This window comes from Odocoileus virginianus, chromosome 5 (assembly GCF_023699985.2).
Source record: "Odocoileus virginianus isolate 20LAN1187 ecotype Illinois chromosome 5, Ovbor_1.2, whole genome shotgun sequence".
Taxonomy (NCBI): domain Eukaryota; kingdom Metazoa; phylum Chordata; class Mammalia; order Artiodactyla; family Cervidae; genus Odocoileus; species Odocoileus virginianus.
In genome coordinates, this window is record NC_069678.1 from 60,133,040 (window position 1) to 60,148,697 (window position 15,658).

The 15,658-nt window shown below is 38.5% G+C and overlaps 1 protein-coding gene across 21 annotated transcripts in view; it reads right to left on the reverse strand.

Moving 5' to 3' along the window:
* Positions 1-15,658, reverse strand: part of SGIP1 (SH3GL interacting endocytic adaptor 1) — a 229,972-nt gene that overhangs the window by 62,123 nt on the left and 152,191 nt on the right. For 11 of the 21 annotated variants that reach the window (XM_070467995.1, XM_070467999.1, XM_070467996.1 and 8 more), the window contains 4 exons: positions 15,046-15,120; positions 12,457-12,945; positions 5,255-5,382; positions 4,150-4,276 (listed from right to left, as the gene is read on the reverse strand). In XM_070467995.1, the coding sequence (XP_070324096.1) occupies positions 4,150-4,276; positions 5,255-5,382; positions 12,457-12,945; positions 15,046-15,120 (819 nt within the window). The remainder of the gene's footprint in view (positions 1-4,149; positions 4,277-5,254; positions 5,383-12,456; positions 12,946-15,045; positions 15,121-15,658) is intronic. The other 10 variants (XM_070468007.1, XM_070468004.1, XM_070468011.1 and 7 more) reach the window with 1 other exon arrangement.

Here is a 15,658-nt window from a genome sequence, read left to right on the forward strand (position 1 = left end):
GGAGAATCTTTCCTACAATGTAGAGAAGTATAAGATGAGGAAATGGATGAGGGTAGTAAAATTACTCCATAAACTATGCTTCTTAGAAAATATTCTACTAGCTCGGCTCTTAGACTTAGTGAATAAGGCAGGAAAACTACTTCTCTGTCAATTCTTAAGGCTCTAAAATAGCACCTGTCAATCAGGTTTTTAAAAATACTAAGATGATGCTATCTCTCCATTTTATTTATTTCTTTATTTTTGACCATGCCGAATGGCATGCAATGTCTTAGTTCTCCGACCAGAGATCGAACCTGTGCCCCCTGCAGGGTAAACATAGATTCTTAACCACCGGACTGCCAGGGAAGTCCCTGTCAATCAATTTTTAGTATACATGTGACTCCCTTGCTGGCTAGAATAAGTGAATGCACTTCTATAATATCTACAGAAGAGGAACAGGAACTGGCACTAAGAAGGACATCCCATAATACTCCCAGAAAACAGGATGCAAAATGATTACACTGGCAGTAACTGACTGTACAGTGCTTTTCCTACCTACTAGTGAGGAATGGTGGAGAATATTCCTTTCTTTTGAAAAACTGATATTTTATTTACAATCTCCTTAAAATGAGGAGACTCCAAGACTGCCATCTTTTTCTTTGAGCTGAAGTTACAAAAGAATAGTTTATAAAGTATTGAACAGCATGCTTATCATTTTTTTATTACGGTTATGGACATTAAGGACTTAGGAAAAAAAAATCCATATCAGATAATTTAAAAAATGGGTGGTTGGATAGCTCTGTGCTTGATTTAAATAAGAGCAACAATCAGATTAAGTAAATAAGAAAAATTTTGTTAAGAGCTAACCAGGGGAACTGTCTCCAATTGATCTGAGATGGGGAAGCCAGTACTGGGGACAGGTTTTTTCAAAGAAAAGGGGAAAAAATACTAAAATTAAATGTGGCAATTTAAAATTGGGATCAGGAATACCTGTCTCCAAGGGTCTTCCTTCTGTGCAGAATAACTGATGTTAACACAGATATATTTTTTAAAAAGCTTATTTAAGTCAGAATTTCCACCCAGCCTGGAGAGACAAAAGCTTAGAGGAAATATTTTATGTTTTAGACTCTATGGTTAATATTTCTGTATTGAATACAAATCACTTTTGCTCCAAGTTCTATACCAAAGGAAGCATCAAAGTCCATCTGATGCCCATAAAAGATTACTTTTCATTCATTACTGATTCCTGGGATGTTAAAGATGTAATTAAAAATGCATAATGAACAGTGAAGAAACATAATAATGAATTTCACAATGAAGACAAATTGTCTTTATCATTGTATTTTGCATTGGGGTAGGTTGCAAAGGAAGGTTTTGCAAACGTCTAAAAAATGACTATCACATATAGAAATAAGAAGCAAATAATAAGTTGGATATTTACAATTAGAGATAATTCCTTATTTATCTCTGTCTCTAAATGTCTGAGTCTGGTTCTTTTTTTTTTTTTTTCTGAGTCTGGTTCTTATAATAGAATAACTTTAAATATTTTCTTTATTCACATAATTTTAACCAGACTTTCCCTCCCTACCGTGTCAAATAGTGAAGATCCTGTGAGCTTTTTTTTCAGTACAAAAGGGGTTTATTGTATTTCATTCATGCTAATATGTGCACTTTTAACTTCTCTGAAATTAGGATGGATCTTAAAATCAGTATGATAAGAAAGTGTTGCACCTTAATTCATTTGGCAGCTTCCCCTTCCTTTCTCAGTCATATATAAAATAATAGCGCAGCTTCTAACTGAAGGTATCCTAAATTCAGTGAAGCAGAATTACAAAGGAACACTTCATTATTTGAATGTGACTTATTCACATTCAAAATAGAAAGTGAATAGAAAATAGAAAGTCCTATTTTCAGGTGTGGCATCAGTTATACTAATTTATAATCATAGGTCTCATGAAAAAGATTTTATGTCCAATGTCTTGCTAGGGGCATATTCTTAGATGAATTGCAGGAAGATCAGATTTGCTTTTAAAAATTTAGTCCTCGAATTATATTAAACTTTGTACCAAGCAAGTACAAATAAATAAGTATAAATAAAAGTATCATGGTGGACGGAGGGAAATGTTGAGCCACTGAAGTCAAGAATTTGTGGCTGAAATTTCCATCTCCCTCAAGCCACCTGACTTCCTTAAGTTGACGTACCAAGTCAAGTCATGAACAGTCAGCCCCTTGGTGCCGAACAGCCAAAGTACAACCTCTTCAAAGAGAGAGAAACAACATTATACACGGTGCTGCTGGGGGGTCACTGACAACACATTTACTTCAGAGAGAAGTGTCTATCAGGTGACCCACAGCCACAGGAAATAAAGAACAAGACAGCGAGGAAGATGAAAACCAAATATAAATAACAGAGCTGAAGAGATTAAATCAGAATGCTTCTCAGCAATGAAGCAATGTGACTAGCCTCTTACGTGGTCTTTTTTTTTTTTTTTTTTTCTTTCTTTCTGTTTTTAGCCCCTGTATGCTTCATCTTGAAAGAATGTATACTAGTTGTGTTGAGGATCACAGTCACTGGCCAGGTTTTAAGGTTTCTGCAGCAGAGAGCATAAAAACACATGGTACAAAACATGGCCACAGGTCAAATGCTCTGTCTGTGCCATTTTCTCTCAGAGAGTTGAAGGAATAGGTTAGACAGTCAACTGAGGTCACTTAAGGTCTGCTTTCTGAATGACAGTTTATTATCATTACTTTTCTCTCTGAACAACCATGACCTTGAGAAACAATGACATTGAGGCAAAAACAACAGAAAAACAGAGCAGGAGTGAGGGAAACAGCTGTAGTGATCAAGAGCATTAAAGAGAGCTCAAAAGTAAGGTTGAAGTTACAGAAAAAACAAAACAACAACAAAACGCAGAAAGAAACTAGCTAATAGGCATCTAAAAATAGGAAGCCCTGAATTACCCCCAACTGATGATGCAGGTAAAGAATAGACCTGGCTATACAAATCATGTTAAATATGTCTGTTAATGAATCATACAAAATTGGATAGCGGGCTGTATTTTCACCAAATTTGAAGAATTCTTTGGGGATGGTCTGATTAAAAATATGAAGCAGGTGATAAGGTTGAAATTCTCTTTGGGGGCCTAAGAGGCACATCTTAACTTATTTCCCTGGGAAAAGAGCGATTTCTTCTCCAGAAGAGCTTCAGGCTTTGATCAAAGTATTTCTCACATGGACAACTCTGTAGCATGCTCTTCTTCAGCAAGTAGCAGCAGGAATTTATTCAGCGTTAGTTAATGATTTCCCAAGCAATGCAGCATGGACCAGCTGGTTTATAATATGGGAGACTTAATGTGGGAGACTTGGAGGGCATTCAGACAATAAAGGAAGACAAGGGGCAAAAATGGGATGGAAAAGTCCAGGTCAGAGACACCATGCAAATATGAGAGAGGCAGCAGGAGCTGAGGAAGGTGGGTAAAAAAGTGGGTAGAGAGAGACCAGCCTTGGGAAGAGGGAAGATGCTCCAGGCAAAATGAGGCATTTAAACCTGGGAAAACCATCCAGCTGAGCAGTCATTCTCAACTCTTCACTTTCATCACACCATAAGGAAAGAGGCACAAAGGCATTTACTGAAAATGCCAGCAATGACTTATTTCTTGGGGAAAATTGACCACACATCACTGAAAAGCACTAGAAAAAATGTCAAAACATTTTCTCAAGTCCCACAATGCCCATGTTTATACCATCTGTCAACATAAGGAGAACCAAGGTGATGAAGAAATGAAAGCTTCAAGAAAAGAAAAGTTCTAAATTTTGTTATTTCTGATGGGTTACGTGGTTGGAATTTAAATAGACATTCCCCTCTCAAAGATATCTAAATAATATCTAAATTACAAGATCTTATTTGATGATTTCTTCTTTACTTTTATGAATACATCTGTATGGAGACAGAATAAGAGAACTCCACATTCTTTTACTTGCTTATTTGCTTAGTTAAAGCATTTGCCTTTTTTGCTGAGAAGGTGCTTTTAAAAGAAGAGTCAGATGATAGTAGCAAAACACACAGCAAAACAATTCTGACCAGAAACATAGGGTGTTAGGGTTTTCAGATCATAAAAAAATAGCCAGTCAAAACCACAAATGGATTAAAAGAGAGGAGATTATTTTTACCAACTGTGGGAGTGGTGGCCGCACTCAAGGAATTGGTAGATGATATTGAAGAAGTGCTTTCAGCCCGGGCTAGGGGTGCTATCGGAGGAGGGCTGGAAGAATGGATGGGAGGGCTGAAAGGTCGGGGCTGCAGGGAGAAGAAAAGAAATGGAAAGTTAGATTCACAGGTTTTCCTTTCATATTTTTAACATCTCCCAGCTCCAGATATGACAACTCAGGCTCTTCAAAGAGGCCAGGTGGCATCATTTTTTCATTGAAATTGGTTATATCTACACAAGAGCTTGTGGATGGAGCCAGAGGAAACAAACTGTAATGGGCTACACTCAACAGATATATCACATTAAGAGAAGCCAGGATCTGGGATGTGGTCAGTGATGTTTCAGGATGGTGGACTCACATGTCCTTAGGGACTAAGAAAGTAACATAAAGTGAGAGCTTATACCTACTGAAATATACCTGAATACAAAATACTGTAGTGTGCTGGCTAAACCAGATGTCAGGGACAGCATTATTACCCTGTGACTCCTGTGTGTGAATTCCAAAGAAATTTACCTCTGCCAGAGTCTCTTAATTGTTCACACAAAATGTTTTCCACCCCTCGCCTTAAAGCATGATGCAAAACTTTCAAAAAACTTCCAAAAAAAAAAAAATGCATTGAGCCACCACTCTCCTTTATATTCACCCAGTTGTGTACACCACCAATAACTTCTCTGTGGTCTGGGGTCAGAAACCAGGATTTATCCTCTCTAGGAGTCTTTCAAAATCAGAAAAATATGGTGAAAGGAAACACCTCCCATTCTAAAGGATTTAGGACAATTGAGTATTATTATCTTAATTTTCATCAAACCCACTGGGGAAGAACTGAAGACCCCATGATCCTGTTCCTACTATTTTAGGCCGTGGCTTGAATGATGGTGGAGATTTGAGGGCAACTGAAATATACACTCTGATTGCAGTGACTTTCAGATTTCATCCATCAGGGCCATTGGTGCAGGCGCTGTAAGGCTTAGATCTGGAGTTGAGATGAGCCATGTTCAGGCATTTGGACTCCGCTTGTCATTCCCACCGTATGCTTCTGAGAGGGACAGGGCAGAAGGGAACATACCACATCTCCGACTCCAGGCTTCCCTGGAGGTAGCTTTGGCCGAGACGGAGGCCGGGGAGGAGGTGGAGGTGGGGTTGTGCTGCTGCAAGGAACCAAGGGGGTGGCTGGCCGAGCAGGGGATGACGCACCTGCAAAACAAGCTGGTGTTAAAAAAGGCTGGAGACACAGCTGGCCAAAGTGCTGTTATCATTTGATCCCACCTTTTCATTCCCACAGTACAGTGCTAATCACCAACACTTTCTTCACCTCAGCAGTTAATACAGTCAACACTGTAGCACATGGGGTTTGGGTTTCTTTTTTTTCAATAAAGAAAAAAAATCACTCAGTTGAACTATGGTTGATGGCTGAAGCTGAAGCTCATTGCCTTTTGTTGTCATGTGACACCCAGTGAAAGGTAAATCCTTTTATAACTCCCTGTGACAGAAAATATATACTTAATACTCTTTAGGCTGGGTGAGTGGGTAGCTTTCATTCTGATCATGATACACATGAAACTTATGATAAATTTTCTTGATCTTTGCATATTCAGAATTTATGTTCAAGATGAAAATGGAGGTTAGAACTTGAAGAAAAAAGATTTTTCACATTATATGTATATATGTGTGCTAAGTCGCTTCAGTTGTGTTCGAATTTTTGTGACCCTATGGACTGTAGCCCACCAGGCTCCTCTGTCCATGGGATTCTCCAGGCAAGAATACTTGAGTGGGTTGCCATGCCCTCTTCCAGGGGATCTTTCTGACCCAGGGATTGAACCCACGTCTCTTTTGTCTCCTGCACTGGCAGGCGGGTTCTTTACCACTAAGTGCCACCTGGAAAGTCCATAGGTGTGTGTGTATATATATGTGTGTTATGTATAGAAATACTTTTATATATCTATAAAACATGTAGAAGAGAATTATCCTTCTTACTGTGCTTTAAGATATGAGTAGTAACTTCATAAATGTAAGCAAACCCTTGATGGTAAGCAAAGAACAAAATATAAGAAAGTACATTAGCTATTGTGAGCACACTTTGTGTTTGGAATCTTAACAGAAACACATTGGATTTAGAGGATTTTAGTTTTTAGAGGGGCTGCCTGAGAACCTGTCTGTGTGGAGGTTGCCTGCGATGATTTCTGTGATGATTTTTAAAAGAGTCTCTTGGATTTACTTTTCTGGCTGTCAGCGACAAGCACGTGAAACACAGAGGACACACAGGGGTCGGCATGCATGCAGAGGGGTCTCTAGACTCAGGGCTTTGCCAGGCTTCAGGCATGTGTCCGGGACATACGGGCAAACTACTTGGCTAACAATCTTAAGTCAAATCAATATTCCACATGGTTCTTGTCAGTTAATCACCAACACTTCTCAGTCAGAGAAGTTCCAACTACTCCTGAGGCTTTTTCACTTTGGTTAGAAGCAGAGGTATCAAATTACTCCAAGAAAATTCCAAGAAATTCTGCCCAAAGAAAATGTCTCCCCCTCCCCCCACCCCACCTCCCCTCCAACACACCACAAAACTCTGCTCTCTGGAGAATCCTAGACCAGCACCTCCATCTCCAGATTTTCAGATTTTCAAGGAACTTTGAAATTTGCATCTTTGAGTTTTCAGGTGTTCAAGAAACTTTAGCCATCAAAACTCATCATCTCGGGATCTGCTTCCAACTTAGGAGAGTCCTTGGGGGTGAAAGCCTTGTTCCTCTGTTTAAAGCAGTTTGAAATCTTGAGTTTGTTGTGTTTATCTGTGTGGTTTATTGTAATTACATTAGCGTGATACCATACAAATTACCACCCACCCCTACCAATATTTTTCCTATTCACTACTACCAACTTTTAACTGTATTCTCACTTTTTATTTTGTTGGGCCAGTATCTATGCTACATATTTTACATGCATTATCTTATTTTATCCCCACAATAAGCTTTGGAGGAAAGTACTTCTACTATCTCAGTGGAAAGCAGGGCTCAGAGATATTCAATAACTTGATCAATGTCATATAGTTCAAATGGCCTATTTAACTACAAAGTCTGAGTTTTTAAACGCAGTATCTTGCAGCTATAGGTGGACCTTAGCCCCACGTTTGGCACAAAGCCTGGTCTTCCTTTTGCATGGGCTGACTGCACTTTTCTCTCAATATAAATATCCTTAGTCTTTTGCTGATCTTCTCTTGAATAAAAGAATAGGGGATATTTCAACAGGTCCCACTACAAAGTTTTCTTTACACCCATGATGTTTTCAGAAGTGACAGCAAAGAGATGGGAAATAAATGTTTACACAGCAAAGTTTTTGTCTGAAAGTTTTATGGAACTGTTTTGGGGGTTCTATTTCTCTGGAAAACCATGTCATGGGGGTTGGGGTCAAAACGTCTATCCGGGGTTCTATTTCCAAGAAACGGTCTTCTGAGTCAATCCCAGGAAAGGTCAGCTGCTTATCCTTTTCCTACAAGTTCCAGAAGGGAAATTTTAAAATCCAGTTTCAGTAATTCTTGGAAAAGTGGTAACGAGTTACCATGGAGGCAATACGAAATACTGAAGAATTTGAAGAAAAGTCAGATGACCTGAGCTCTGGTTCTACCCACCTCCTATTAACTATATGATCTTGACTTCTCTAAACCTCAGCTTCATGTTTTAAAATATAGGACATGTTTCTACCTTACAAGGCAGTTGCAACAATCGAAATGGAAAATGCTTATTTAAGTATTACCAAACCATAAAATACTACACAAATGGAAGGCAGTTGTTGATAATGGTAAAATTTGTGCTTTTGATACAGATACAACTGAAACTGAAGAAAAAAGTGGCTAGTTAACTGGCTGTGTTTTCCTTTTGGAGTACCCTGTTTAACTTACTTTTTCTTTACTGAATTGATCTCATTGATTTGTTATGCAGTTAGACAACACCAAGAAAGTTTTAAAAAGCAAAAGCCTGCTTGACAGCAGAGGGCAGTTTGGACCTAAGGAGTATTTCACAATTGAACTAAGGCCTCACATGATGTTGTGAGATTATACAATTGTTTTGTATTGAAAGAGTAAAGAGGGTTACTCGCACATCTCCACCTGTATTCTTCGATCTTCAATTCTACTTTCATTTCTCCTTCAAGCAGTGTTTATTCCCAAGACAAAGTTAGAAACTAATTGGACAACATTGTTTAACTTTAAAAATCACATGTACATTATTTGAATTTGTGAATTCAAAAAGTTGGCAACCACTGACATGGTCTCAATCCATCTGCTGCTCTCAACCTGAAATCCCATCATAGTTTCTTTGGTAACTCTTGAGGACTGTAAAACAACGGCTCCAACTTTCATGTCTTTTTGTTTGTGTGTGTGGGTGTGTGTGTGTTGTGAGGTGGGGGGTGAAGCTGAGGGGAAGTGATTATTGGAATCCAACAAATCTGAGGTCAGACAGATCTTGACTTTGTTATTTATTGCTTTGCAGCTGTGGCCAAGTCCTGTCTTTGAGCTTCCATTTCCTTATCTGTAAAATGAGGCCACTATATCACAATGTTATGGGGGAGAATCAAATGAATGAAAATATATGTACTTTGAAATATGTAAAGAAATATTCTTTCCCAATTTGTGTTTCTTAGAACACAATTATACCATTTCTTTGAAGAAAGTATTAAACATATGTGGGAAAGTTTTCACACTATGTTTAAGGTAACTGGCACATTAAAAGCCCTAAAATGGTATGGTTCAAAGGAGTATTCTGCAATGATGAAAATGTTCTGGAATAAGTGCTGTCCAATAAGACAGTCATTAGTCACATGTGCCCACTGAGTACTGAATTGTAGCTCCTGCATCTGAATAACTGATTTTTAATGTTAATTAATTGCCATTAAGATTAAAATAGCCACATATGCCTAAAGGCTTCCATATTGGACATTGCTGTTCTAAAAAAACTTATATTAGGAAATGTATTTGTTTGATTCAACCCCAGGTAGTTCAGACTCATTTGTTTACGGATATGTAGGGTTTGTCTGTTTGTGTTTAGCATCTTTTAATATTGGTTTAGTTTCCCCAGTTGGGAAATGTTGAACATTCTATCTTTACTAACACTTCTCTTTCCCTGGTCTCCAAAATTGCTACAGGCCAAGGAAACACTTTCTCCATTCCATCCCCTTGGCACACAGCCCATACAGGAGAAGAGATAGTCTTTGCCAAGAATCAGTGTCTGCATTCCAGTAAAGCAATGTTCTGGCCAAACTATGTATTTTAAATCTTTGCCATAAAGAAATTAAAGTTCTTGAAGCAAATTCTTAACTTGCAACTTTTTCAACAGCAGGTAACTATTCTGATCCACAAGTACTGTCTAAACTTGGTCAGTCACGGTCATCTTGCTGTGAATGAAATTTTTTTTGTAGATACACAGTTTGAGATATACAGGAAAAGTTATTCCCATCAAGCTGTTATAAAAAGCAGGTAATGAAAAGCATTACTAATCTTTAAAACATGAGACCATATCCTATTGTTTCAATTCTAAGTTTATATTTCTGCCAACCTCTGTGCATTTCATCAATAAAAGATTAACGAGCAAATAAACTGGGACTTAATTAAGGAGATAACAGTGCACAGTTTTATTTATTCATGAGTTTCACTGGCCCAGTTTGGTCCTCCACTTAGAAATTCAATTCTTTAATATTAGCAAAGTATAGTGTTTTCCAGCTCAATTATTAAGAACCATTAGTCTTTACTGGTAACATTTTCAAGTAATTTTAAGTAAGAATATGGAAGTTAAACATTAAAATGACAACAAAACTGCCAAGGATTACAGAAAGAAAGCTAGAGCTTCTCTCTTTATTCATTAGATCAATGATCAATTCAATTAATCAAGTATATCCCAGAACTTTGTAGAAGGTGCTTGAGGAGCCTGGTGAGTAACAAACTTGTCCTGTCCTCCTCTCCCCCAACTAAAGGTGTTAACTTTGGGTAGCGAATAGTGACCAGGCCACTGGAGAGAAGGTATTATTCCTTGAAAAGCACTTTCAGAAGCCTCAGAGCCTGGCCCAGGAAAGAGTCCCATTCAAGACAGTGGAAACATGTCTCTCTTTGACAGAGGACAACCAGCTTCTTTTGGGCTGAGGTCTGAACTGGAGGCTTTACTTAGAGGCCCTTTATTATCTTTATAGTTAGGTAAGGACCCTTACATCACCCCAAAAGATCTAAAAAAGAAATAGAGGATAGAGGTGGGGCTCCAACCCCCCAGAAATACAGAAAGAAGCACAGAGCAGTAGGTTTGGAGAAAAGACTTTTGGTGATCTTGATGACACTGTGTAATACAGGTGCATGTCAGGGTCAGATAAGTTTGTGATATTTTGTCACTAAACCTTGCAAGGGCTCCTGGAGGGCACAGTGGTTAAGAACACAGGCCTGGGGTCAGATAGACCTGAGAATGAATACCAAGTCTATCACCTCTAGCAGTGTAAATTTAGGCAAATTATTAAACATCCATGAGCCTCAGTTTTCATATCTGTAAAATGGGGGAAATAAGAGTATTTACCTCATGAGGTTGTTCTAAAAATGAAATGATGTGCTTAAAGTTCTTAGCATGAAGCCAGGAAAAGAAACTATAGCTGCTGCTCTTATTGGCAAAATAAAGGTTCTCTAGGACCCTATGGTAAACAAACCTGCTGATTTTGTTTTAGCACAGTTTTTCAAACTTAAATTTTAGTATTGAACTGTTTTCCCTTTCTGGTGAAGGAGGGGAACACCTGTGATACCAAACACTGATTTTGTGTACAGAAGATTCTTCAGTCCTCTCCTTGATCAGCTTCGATGTTCTCACTTTAAAGCTCAGAGCAATTTCAAATGCAGAGCAAACACTGAAAGACGTGCCCTTGAAAGCAGAAGCAATGATGACTATTAGAACAGAGACAAACATATTTCCTTGCTGTCTCTTAATAGATTTGAATAATTTAAACTTGGTCACCTCTTTAAAAGCAAATAAAAAACAAATAGCCCTTGACACCCCTGAGAAGGTACCTAACAAAGAGGACAGGAACAAGAGAGAAGGCACCAGAGGATCTTGGTAGACAAACATAGCACAAATGGAATGAGTGATACAGAAGAATGCATTAGGAATATCTTGATCTTTCCCGGGTATGCATGGCAGTTCCCATCCTTTCATCATTAGAGAATACAAAATGAAGCTTGAAGCAGGAAACAAGAGAAACAAAAAAAAAAAAAAAGAAAAAAAAAACACCAAACAGGAAAACCAAAAACATCAGATTCCATGTCAATATTTGCATGTTGAGTCCCAAAAGGTACATTTGTGACAAACTGCTCCATCACCTGTCACCACACTTAGAACCAACCTTATAGGCTGACTAGCCTGTCAAATGATGACATCAGAGAGCAGTCTGTTTCAGTGGCAGCCTGATTAGGCTGGAGATGAAATAAGGCAGCCTCTTTTTCGCTGTCCTCTAAAATCTCCTTTTCAAATCCTACTTCTTTTTCTCTGAAATAGTTAGAGAAGTTAACATAGTTTTCCCCAATTAAAAAAAAAAAAAGGAAATAGAAAATACATAGGCCTACAAAAACCAGGGCTTTTGGAAAAAATACAGATCTATATAACACGGTGATTAGAATTGATAACACTGTATTGTATGATTGAAATTTGCCAAGAAAGTAGAGCTTAAATGTTCTCATCAAAAAAAAAAAAAAAAGAAAGAAAAAGGTAAGTATGTGAGCTGATGGATGTATTAACTTGGTGGGACAAATATTTCACAATGTATGTGTGTATCAAATTATCACATTGTACACTGTAAATATCTTAGAATTTTGTCAGTTATATCTCAATAAACTGGAAGAATTAAAGAAAAAAAAACCAACATAAAACAAACTAGGTCCCCTGTGGAGACATCTGATGAGGAAATCAGACATTTAACTTGAAGCACATTTTCTGTGAAACCTGTCTTTCTAGAACTTTCCTGAATTCTAAAAATGAGATCACAGTTTTCTTTAAAAAATAGAGATCTTATCTGCAGGGTGGAAGGGCACTCCTAAGGGTCAGGAGTGCAGGGCAGGACACATCCACAGACTTGCACTACGACCGCGAGCATTGGATGGACTAGGACATGCCACAGGGCACAGCACACCCACAGCGAAGGAGGGATGGCTGAAGCGCTATCTAAAGCCAACTGCCAGGCAGGAGGAGGGTGTTGCTCACACTGCAGCAGCCACGGCCATTCCGGGCACACGACGCACACTCAAACAGGGAGACGTACCACTGGCGGTCCCCGGACCACTGCCCGAGCCGGGTCCGGGGGACGAAACCACAGTCCTGTAGGTGGGTGGTGGTGGGGGAGGCGGAGTTGCTCTCTGTCCCAACCCAAAATCTTTAGGAGATGAGATTGTTTCTAAGTAATCGTCTTTAATGACGTTCTGCTCAGGTTTCTTCTGGACTTCTTCTAAATTGAGCGGCGACGGTACATTGCGAGGAGGACCCGGAGGTCCTGAGGGGCCAGGAGGACCCGGGGGGCCCGGAGGTGGGGAGTCAGCTGGGTTGTCTGAGGCAGCTGGTGGGGACACCACCTTTTCCCTTGGAGTCAACTCTGGAGTAACACGTTCCGGGGATGTGTCAGAAAAATGGACCCACTTGTCTTCAGCGTTAACAGCAACAGACTTGGGGGATAACACGGGGCCAAAAATGCTGTCCAAATCATTGATGGATGGTAGCTTTTCAATTTTGACCTCTGTGGCCGATTGGTCATTTCCTGTGGTTAAAGTAGTTGATTTTAAAATTTAATTGACTTTGTTAAAATTACTTATATAGGAAGTGGGAGGGGTGAAGCAAAGCCTGATACATAGGTTATCTTGTGAGGTGCCAAGGTGGGAATATTTCATGATGGAAAAATATCTTGATTGTGGTTGCAGGGGAGGAGAGAGTTCCCTGCCTCTATGTTGTGAACATTACCTCTTCTGCTATTATTTACCCTTGTGTGGGGTGATCTGACTTGGCTACATCTACCATCACCAGAAGTATAAGCATGCAACTGCCCTCCAGGGCTGCTCAGGAGAGAGCAAAGTGCGGTCATTCTGAGAAGGCATTCTCAGAAGTGTACAGGCTCTGGAACTGCAGATTTCAAAAGGGAGGCCCCTTTGGAAAGTCTGGCCTACTGAAATACATAGGACAGAACAGAAAAAGAAATGATAGCTGAAAATCACCCTCATATTTGATGAAGATTGTCTACCCTAGCATGTTAAATGAAACTGGTGAAACCAATGATAATATATGTTAGTTAAAAAAATTATCACATCATAAGTAGTTGTATATCTTCTACCTTGAACACACCAGAAACACAGCACAAAGATTATTTAAAGAGATATCCCCACATGAATATTTACAAATATACACATACACACCCCACGCACCATGCACATAGGATATTGAGAAGAATTGTTACATATAAACCCATTTAATAGGGAAGAAAATTATAAAAAATCTTCATAATTTCTTTTCTCATCAAGTCTAACCTGTTAATACCATAGGCATAACTGATATATATATCTGAATTCATGAAATAAAAAGCCTGTTTTGCTTAAATATTAGTATTAGCTATTCTTTTTAATTTTTACCAATAATAAAAGAAAAATTAAAACTATCTTCTATAGCTTTGCAGGAAGTAGTTGATAACAACTGAAATGTGAGGATTTTTAAACCAGGATTATTCAAATTAGAAATTGTTACCTAAATAATTGCAAGGCATGAGCCATTTTACCTTTAAATAACCTTTTACCTGTAAGAGTAGGCTTAGTATTCATATATTTTCACAGTTGAAAAAAGTTACCCTTCAAGGTTTCAAGGCTAGAAATAAATGGGACAGCAGTTTGCTGGGCCACAGTGTTTATAATTTCACTGCTGGTAGACTTACTTATCTCTAACATATTCATGAGACTATAGGGGCCAAAATGGTTTGAACTTGCAAACACCTTTACCTTTGACACACCAGATGACTTCCTGTTGGGTTTGAGTCAATATAAATTCCATCAGTGACTATGTCTTGCATTTGCTCTTGTTGATAAATACCCCCTCTGTAGTTATCAAACTCACCAGATTGCATAAATAGCTATGGGTGAAGCTGCAATAGAATCCCAAAGGTGATGAAGAACTACATTCTAAGGACCCAGACACATAAAATAACTATTACTGCTTCTGAATTGCTAGTCCAGTAAGAAGAGGTACATTATAAATTGTAGGAATCCATAGTATTGATTTTAATAGCTGGTAAAAATATGCCTTAGAAGTCATCTGTCTGAAGGCATGCTGCAGTTCCTTGTCATATTTCATCATCCTTACACATTGCTTTGCCATGGGATAATAAATAATGACTGCTGGGAAAAATCCTGCACTACCCAAGCTTACCTGTATACTGCATATTCCAGGACCCATTTTATTATTATTGTGGATTACACAATATTAATTCTAATTAACTTATCAGCACTTAGAAAAATATGAATTATGCCTTGAGACTTTTAATTCTTCAGTCATTTAAAATGAGGTCCAATGAAGTGAGATGTCAATTAAACAATGGCTTTTAATATTGAGTTTTTATTTCTCTTATCTCACAAATAAACATGACCTTTGTTCAACAAAATTATACAGAGAGAAATATGAGTTGAGAAATGAAACTTTTTGTGAAACCTGGGAGTGATACTTAAAGAAGTGTAAATAGTAAACTGCAGTGGAAGTAAAACTAAATGCAATCATTTTCATGTTTAGTTTAGCCTATAGATTTCAACACATCAAAGGCATGTTGAGGTCCAGGGCCACTGCTGATTGCCACACCATCGTAGGACAAAAAAATAAAGCTTACCTGGTCCAACTGTTAAGGGGGAGCCTGTTCGGGGTGGGGTGGCTGGTACATTTTTTGGAGGCAGTGGTGGAGGAGCTGCCAAGAGATGAGAAGCCATTCATTACTGATCACTTTCTCCCTAAGTTATGTAATATTTCCCAGATAACCAGGATTTGGGCTTTCATTCATATTCTGCTATTGGAAAATATTAGCAGTCCATATTTTTTTTTAAGTTCAAAGCTTAGTGATTGAAGCAGGACTCATTCAGATTTCTTCCATTTTATGACAGGAATTTGTCAAAAGAAAGTCAGATAATAGCAACAATAATATCATTTCATTCATTCATTCCTTTGTTTTACAAGCCTCAAAAGCCACCAAAGTCCTGTGACCTGTACTAGGGATGAAGGACATGGGGTTGAATACAATGAGCCTCTGCCTTCTAGGAATTTACAGCTGAATGAAGGAAGACTGTGGTCACAGGCAACTGCAACCTAGAGCGTGGTCAAGGAAATGAGAGCAGCCCGGTGAGGGGCTTTTGATAAGAGTCAGGATATTATAGCTTGGATTGAGTCTGGAAAGATTTCTCAAAGTAATGTCTTGAATTTGGGTATATTTTTGAAATCTATAGCAAAAT